Raw genomic sequence first — 8,706 nt, forward strand, 5'->3', positions numbered from 1 at the left:
AAAGAGTCTAACTTTAAGTTTATCAAAAGATAATTTTATATTTTATTTATAAATCCTATTGCAAAAAATATATTTACGACCTTGTGCATTGTTTTATTTTTACCCCCACCAACACTTATAAAGGACCAGAAAAGCACACACCACATGTAGTTAGATGCAAATAGAAAAGAGAAAGAGAGAAATGGCATTACAGCTCTATAATAGCAGGAAAACATGAATCTCTGGTATTTCATACGTATCAAATCAAATTACTGGGATGAATGGTTCTGCTAGTATTAACATAACTAGTGTCTGACAAATACTACATAATAAATCCTATAATAATATGATTTCCATGACAAATCGTTCTTCAATCTTGTCCATTTAGATGTCAGCAGCAAGGAAGTTACCGGACAGTGCTACCTGCATAAAAATAAGGAATGACTATAGGCCATACACCAAAACCATACCAAAAGAAATGACACCAATTGAAGAGAGGGAGAGAAAGTACCTTCTCGCCCAATTTGAAGGCAGGCAGTCCCTTGTAAGGGCAGGTACTGCATCTGAATGCATCTCCGAGCCCACACTGCAAATCAAAGACAACTTTGAGAGCAATGCAATTATTGGGAAATCGTAGCTCTTACTATACAGAGGGTAACTAATAAGAGTATATCACAAAATCTGCAAGAGAAATTGTAGCTCTTAATCTATACTAGACACACTGACCACAATAGAAATCAATCTTAGACATTCTTGTTTTTTCCATTATTGCTGATCAAAATTAATGTTCAAAATAGTTTTTGCGTTACAAATGACCTTTGTAAGATGATCTAACAAAACTTTTTTGAAGAGCAAGATATGAACATACAAAATTCCTTTTTCACTAGGTGAGTTTGGCCACGTGAATTTAAAAGCTTATTTAAAACTCAAATTCAGCGAGCTTTCATAGCTAAATTGAAAGAAATGGCAATAGAAGGACAATTGCATTTCTTCCATCCAAAAGCCTCTATATCCACATTCCTGAGCTATGTGCAACCAAAAAGGAAAGGAATTATAATGCAGTAGCCATAGCTCTTATATTCATGACATTTATGAATTGGGGAGAGGAGTTGCTTTAATGCTTCTTTGCCTCTATAATTCATCTAAATTAATACAAAAAGCTAACTAACCAAATTGGGAAGCTATCAAACAGGTTAGAAATTTGATGCCTAAAATGTGCAGAAAGCAAAAATGAATTCTTGTTGAACACATAGCCTTGCAAAGCATAAACAAACTTTATATTACAAAAGGAAAATAATTAACACATACACTGCCACAAGCTGATTGAGGATTATTAATCTGTTCTGTTGTCAATCCTAACTTCAATACTTTGTCCTCTTCTTCAGCCCTCCCACAGGTGCAATTTTTGCAGGCTTTTCTAGTGCTCCCAATTTCACAATCACCTATGGAATAAAACATGTCAGCTAAGAACTTAGTATCACACACAACGCTAGTTGAGGAACAGAAACTTAAAAAAGTGTTCCTTACCAGGTGGTAGCTGGGGTTTCTTTAAATCTTCTTCAGTCAAAAGACTATCTTCATCTATCAGATCTGAATCAACATCAATTCGAATTTTAGGTGAACTCTTTATCACCTTCTTTAAGGCAAATGCTGAACCAACTTTCCATGAAGGCTTTTTAGCTTTGATCTATGAGCAATACAAAGCATATTGATTCTTAGACTTTGTAAGAGGATAAGAACAAATAATTAGGAAAGAAAGATAAAGAATAATTAATGACTCAAGGCCTATAATCCACTCATTATACAATAGGAAGAGAAATTTGCCAGAAGGACAGGGAAGATCATGATTAAAAGAAAAAAAAACTAGAGAAAATTAATAATTGTGCTCAAACTGAAAAACCATTAACTTTAAAATAATAGCTGCTAATAATAGACTGGTTTTAAGACTTATGTCAGCCTATTGTTTTCTGGTGTACAACACCAAACATAAGAAAACAATAAGAAATCGATGAATAAAAGTGGCATAGGAAGATTCTAGTTAATGAAACTCACCCCAATAAACACAAGAAAACAATAAGAAATCAATGAATAGAAGTGGCATAGGAAGATTCCAGTTAATGAAACTTACCCCAATTGATTGTAAAATTTGTGCTTCTGAAAACCCTGCCAACAATAACTTGCTCTGAAGATCAGATATTATCTGCAAGGATAACAGGGAAAATAATCAGATCATGCAATAGAACAATATCAATTCACCTAGGCACAATCTAAGATGTTACTACCTTATCAAATGAGCCCACAATAGACTGAGATGACTTGCGAATGAGAATTATCCCACCAACTTTTAACACTCTAAGAATTTCTTGAATCAGTTGGTCCCCAGGACAATCACTTGACAGCCAAAATAAAATAGCAGAATCAAAAGAGGAAGACTCCACTGGCAACTTGTCTGAAATTGGCAATAATAGGTAACAAAAGATAGTTTCTTTAGTTACAATACAATAAAATATGATATATGAGTGAAATGGAATTGAGCATTTGCAATGGAAATGGGAATTGGAGCATTCCATCCATCTTCTTCAATGAAGAAACAATAACTATTGGTTGACATGTTTAAAGGAATCGGACAAAATACAGGAAGGACTGGCTATTTTCAATTTTCTTGCAGTTCATGCATTTTGCTGCCCAAACTAAAGGTTGAACCATGATCTGTTGAAGATCCAAAGTTGATCTAGTTTAGATGAAATATTGAATTTTGTCACCATATACTGTTGCAGATAAACTAAGAAACAAAGAAATACCGAGCAGCCAATATTGTCAATGACGAGATAATAAACTGGCATAACTCACCCTCATTTTGACAAAATGGGGGATTGTTCTCTTTGAAATAAGAATCATTGTCTTTTTGGTTTTTATCTGATTATACTTGGAGGCTGGTTCTTAATATCTTTGCTGTTAGCATATTTTGAGTTGTAAAAGTCTAACCTAAAAGCATTTCAATATATGTTTCTATATTTTAATAAACAATAAACTTTATTATAATGACAATCAAGCTGTATTATAACATTAAACAAGGCTCTGTTAACTTCATTGATGGCTTGAAATTGTTACTCTTGTAAAGTATTTAGATGTTGCCGTGCTTGAACAGCAAGAACCACTTCAGAAAAATATGGGCATTCAATGAGCCTACAAAGGAAACTGATTTTTTCATCTGAGAGGACAGGCACAATCTGAACACCCATCAATTCAGAGCTATTCCTCAGAAATGTCAGTAGTTTTTTTTGCAACTACAGGATCAAATGGGTAATTAAAGCCATAAATTGTAAACTCTTCGGATTTAAAACTGATTCAATAAAATGGTTCACTTTGGTGTACCACAGTTGCATTTGACCTATAAGTGCCGAGTGCTTACCCGCAAGTTCATAAAAGAAAAGGCATAAGACATATTCTAAGCGAAATCAGTATAAGTTATTAAACAGAAGGGGTGCAATACAGATATGCAAACAAAGAATGAAGAATGAGGATAATTACTTAAGAGAGAGGCAGATGTAATAACTAGAGGATCCGATTGCTGAACCCCTTCAATGCCAAGTTCTCTAATTGCCTCAAGCGCTTGATTGACGGAAAGAACTGCTCCATCTGTGCAAGCCAGAACAGCACCATGCGTCTTTGCACTATCCTGCAATAATCCAAACTTCCATTTAAAACGTTGCAAGTTAAAGATGTCCACATCTTTCTGTCCCCACATGCACTAAGATAACAAAATAATTTAGCATGAAAGAGAAATGAAAAAAATAAAAATAGAAGAAGATGAAGGCAGAATTTCAAGAAGATGAAGGCAGAATTTCAAGTATTCCCGCACTGGAATGAAAAATTTTGAAGCATCAAAATTGATCTCGGTTGATGGGAAAACTAGGAATGAAAACATAAGAAGAATTTGGGCGCGGGGGAGAAAGTGTGAAAGTAAAATAGACCCAGAATCAAAGAAAGAAAAGGAAAGTAACATGATATTAGAGAGAGAAAAAGGGCAAACAAAAGAGAAGAAGAGGGAACGAACCATTCCGATGGAAAGCAAAATCAGGAGCAACGCAACAGTAGACAATGGAAGCTTGACGACTGCGGAATCAAATTTCTTAGAGGAAAGAGACGGTGGGGGGTTTTAATAAGGGAAAGAGGAAAATCAACCACACGTGCAGATCACGTGGGCGTCCTACGTGGCTGACGTAAACACTAAGCATGGGATTGCTTTCTGCACCCCATACTTTTCAGGTTGATTCTCCAAACATCCAACGTGAAATTTTCATTTTACCCTTAATAATTTAAAAGACTTTATCTTCCAAATATCTGTAAGTTTTCCAATTATTTACATAAGGACATATTTGAAAAATAAAAAAATTTATAGAGATGAGAAAAAAATATATGAAGGTGCAGGAAGAAGTCCTTATTGATCATATCTTTCTCTATCATCATAGTTTCAAGGCGAAGACTTCCTACATTTTAAACTTACACCCAACAAAATTTTGAAATTCCGAAAATACTCAGTTTATAAATTCATGGGATGATTAAAATACGAAATTGTCACTTTGCCGTCGCCTTTCCCTTACATGTCATCAACCTCATTTCTTTGTGGTTTTTTTTTTCAGTCACTTTTGTTTATATGTTGGTTGTATTATGTAATATAAAGTGTAATTTAGAAGTTTTCTTCTTGCAAAAAATAAATTCTAAATTATACAATAAAATCTAAATTTTTTTTAACTGTGTAATTTTAAAAAAAAAACAGAATTAGATTGCACTTATTTGTTCATATTGTGAAATTTATAAATTATTTTTTGTTAAATTTTTTTATGTAAAAATTAATTTTAGATTTCGAAAGTAAATTTTTGTAAACTGTACCGGTACCGGGCGAGACTGGGACCCACCTGGCTGCCCGATGCCCAGTCAAATAGATAAAATAAGACAAAATTCAAATAACTGAAAAGAAAAGAGAATTAGAAAGATAAAACCATATTTTTGCTCAATCCTCTCTTCTTAAGAAATCATCCAGCTTTTTGTTAAGATCTTTATCTACAGTCTTTGCTTCATTTGCTGGATCTGCCCCCTAAATAATAAAACCTGTCCCCAGGTCAAAATACATAACATAGGTTGGGTTTCCCTTGAAATTCTCCATGGTTTACCAGTTGGTCTTATTTGATAGAAGTGATTGGCTAGACAGAATTTCCTAGCCACTTCATTATTAAAACCATATGTTCTCCCTCAACTGGTGATAGGTACCGTCATCATCATCTCTCAGTCTTTTCTAACTTCTCTCCTTGCTTCTTTTTTCTTTATTTTTAACTTCTATTCTTCTGCGTTGTCTTCTCAATTGTATAAAAACTTGTTTTCTTAATATCATAAGACAACTCAAGCAAAGATTAGTATAACAAGTAAATAGTCTTTTTTTAAAAAAAAAAAATGAAATAAAGAAAACAGAAAATTTAAAATAACAAGAGAAAGAGAAATAAATAGTAAATGAAAAACAAAACAAGAAAAACAAAAACTTACTTAAATAAAAACTAAAAAATAAATAAAATAATAAAACTATAATTTTTAACAAAAAGAAAAAGAAAATAAATAAAAACAAGAATAATATATAAAAACTAAAAATATACAAAATAAACGAAATTAAATAACTAACTAAGAAAACTAAAACAGAATATATAGATAAAAAAAAACAACTTGCGTAGAATAAAAACTAAGAATGAAATCAAAGAAAATAATCAAACTAAAAATAAAAATAAAAATAAAATAAAATAAAATAAATAACTATTAAAAAAAATGAAACAAAAATAAAACAGAAACTAATAGTAATAAATAATAAATAAATAAAAACTACGTAAACTCTAAATAAACAACTTAAGCTAAACGTAAAAATAAAATATGATCAAACAAAATCCAAATCAAAATAAAATAAAAATATAATAAATACAAAAATAAAATAAAATAATTACAGTAAAAAAAAACTACGTAAACAATATAAAAACAAAAAAAAGTAAAGAATAAAATAAAATAAAATATAACAAAACAAAATAAAATAATTACAGTAAAAAAAAACTACGTAAACAATATAAAAACAAAAGAAGTAAAAAAAAAAAAAATATATATATATATATATAACAAAACAAAATCAAAATAAAAGAAATAAAGTAAACAAATAAAAAAAAACTTAAAAAAAATTAACATAAAAAACAGTTTTACAAAAATAAAAATAAACATATTCACATCTAAAAAAAAACTTTGTACGTATTCAAAATTAGAGAAAAAAACAAAATCTTTACAAAATAATAAAAAAATCTAGAAAACAAAAAAAACAAAATTATTCACATCTAAAAAGAAAAACAAAATATTTACAAAAATATTCAAATTAAAAAAAATAAAAACTAAAAAAAAATTATTCACATAAAAAAAAAATAGTTAGTATATTCACAATATTTAGGAAATTATACTCAACAAATCAAACCTGTCCCCGGCAACGGCGCCAAAAACTTGATGACTTTTTACGGCAAGTGCACCGCGTTTGTCAGAAGTAATAATTGTCCCTAAGGACGGATATCGATCCCACAAAGAACAGTGAATCATTGAGTACAATATTCGCTAAATATAACAACAGAACAATAAAAAAGAGTGTAAAGTGATTATGTTGGCACTGATCAATAAGAAAACAAACAAAGAATTAGTTGCTTCAATTGGAAAAATTGGGATTAAGTTTCATCTCTCTCACTCTCATGTATTTTGATTAGCATGTTAATATTAAGTTCTTTAATTGAAATTGATGCCCGTATAAAAATCATTTATATCGATTCCTCGCATATAAAATCCTTAAGAATGTTCCCTAACTATCGATCCCTCGCATACTTATAAGAACAACTTAGAACGAAGCTCAGACGTTTAATAGCAATTAACATTTCAAGTCTATTCCTAGCACTCAAATATGTTAAGTATTGTTGTTTAGGTCCGAACCCTAAAAATACCTCCCGGTCAGATTTAAGATTCTCAATTTGTCACGAAGAATTAAAAGTAAAACAACAATACCAATAATCAATCAAGAACTGAATATTAATATATAAAATATCACCTCAATACATAAGAGTTTGAGCAGATTACTCCCAATCCCAAAGGGTAGAATTAGCCACGCATACTTCTATCACCTTCCATTCTCCCAATTGGGTTACAATTCACTCTATGGTGTTTTCCTCTCAATCTGGCACACTAAGGTTGAGCCTCTAGCCCTCTATTTATCCTAGTTTTCTAGGGTTAGGTTGTTTATTGTGTCGCGCTAATGGGCTAAATGATAAAACATAAAAAAAGGCCCAATCTTTCTTTGCATCTTTTCCATTCTGGGACCTTCTATCTTTATCTTTTTAGCTCAAATCATTCATCTTTAATCCAAATCTCCAATCTTCCTTAGAAATCTGCAATTAACACCAAATTTGGGAATAAAATACTCTTATTCAAATAAAGATCATAAAAAATGTAAAAAGGTATAAATTCATAAATTAGGGATTATTTTATATGTAAATTAGCAATAAATTCTCATAAGTGCCTATATTTTAATATGAAATATTACTGAAATTAGACACTTATCAGCAACCCTAAGCGGTATCCACCTCGATAAACGGGCCCAACAAGGTAGGCCCACTAGAATAATATAAATAGCACGCATTTCAAGGAGTAAGGTATGTCATTATTACTGTTCACCTACCTGAGAACTAACCACCCGCTTTACTGACTTGAGCGTCGGAGTGCCTTCGCAGGTACCCCCACCATCCGGTGTTCACCCGACGACCGAGTCCCGAGTGCCGAAGGATAAGCAGAAGGAAGAGAAGGATCCCAGTTCATCACCCAGCCACCTACCCGACCGAAGGAAGGAGAAGAAGACTTCAACAGTTCTCTAGGTCCCATCTCCCTAGCAGGAACAATTGGCGCCCACCGTGAGGCCGAGGGAAACTAGCTGAAGGAAAAAAGTAGATGGTTTCGACAAGAAGCATGGAAAGAATGACTGAAGCCGACCAAACAATGCTGCTGCTGTCTCTCCAGAGGGAGATGGCCGAGATGCGGAGAAAGGCCGAGGAGGCCGCTCAGAAAAATGAACAAGAGCTGCAAGTTCTCCGCAGGGAGAACGAAGATATGAGAAAGAAGCTGGGGGAGGGAGGACCCTCTGTCATACCAACGAACGTGGTCGGCAAGTCCTACACCTCTCCCCCCAACCTGGATGTGGCCGAAGGGACGAGAGGCCGACCCCCTCCCCGCGAGACTGAAATGGGCGACGAGTCGTGCCTAATCAGATCCACCCGGACGACCCTGACGGCCGACCCGAACCGCCGTCACCCCTTTACGAACAACATCATCGAAGTCCCACTTCCTGAGAAGTGGAAGGGTTTCAACCGAGACCGATACGACGGGTCGACCGACCCGGACGAGCATATGGACGCCTACACCACCCACATGAGTCTGTACACCTCGGACGACGTCGTCTTGTGTCGAGTGTTCCCCACATCCTTGAAGGGTGCAGCCCTTAGCTGGTTCACCAAGCTCTCACCCAACTCCATCGACAGCTTTGCCACGCTCGTCGCAAAGTTCGAAACACAGTTCGCGACCAGCCGGCCGCATCATCTGACCTCAATCGCCCTGGTAGGCATCCGCCAGGAGAAGGGAGAGTCGCTGAGAGCCTTCGTGGATAGGTTCAGTAAA

General features: G+C 34.0%; 1 protein-coding gene across 1 annotated transcript; it reads right to left on the reverse strand.

Moving 5' to 3' along the window:
* Positions 1-201: 201 nt before the first annotated feature.
* Positions 202-4,117, reverse strand: LOC137816899 (Cytokine-induced anti-apoptosis inhibitor 1, Fe-S biogenesi). The gene is made up of 8 exons (XM_068620066.2): positions 4,037-4,117; positions 3,511-3,658; positions 2,262-2,428; positions 2,108-2,179; positions 1,507-1,666; positions 1,288-1,421; positions 491-565; positions 202-402 (listed from the first exon to the last, which is right to left on the reverse strand). Exons 1-8 carry the CDS (start codon positions 4,037-4,039, stop codon positions 364-366), a joined length of 798 nt encoding a protein of 265 aa, XP_068476167.2. The 5' UTR covers positions 4,040-4,117; the 3' UTR covers positions 202-363.
* Between the last annotated feature and the right edge of the window lie 4,589 nt (positions 4,118-8,706).

Source organism: Phaseolus vulgaris, chromosome 6 (genome assembly GCF_051622355.1).
Source record: "Phaseolus vulgaris cultivar YP4 chromosome 6, ASM5162235v1, whole genome shotgun sequence".
Classification (NCBI taxonomy): Eukaryota; Viridiplantae; Streptophyta; class Magnoliopsida; order Fabales; family Fabaceae; genus Phaseolus; species Phaseolus vulgaris.

Excerpts from the sequence above, each read along its gene's own strand:
- LOC137816899 (XM_068620066.2), bottom strand. Across the intron at positions 2,180-2,261 it reads TTGTGGGCTCATTTGATAAG|ATAATATCTGATCTTCAGAG; the intron begins GTAGTAACATCT and ends TTATCCTTGCAG. Across the intron at positions 566-1,287 it reads CTCAATCAGCTTGTGGCAGT|TGTGGGCTCGGAGATGCATT; the intron begins GTATGTGTTAAT and ends TTTGATTTGCAG.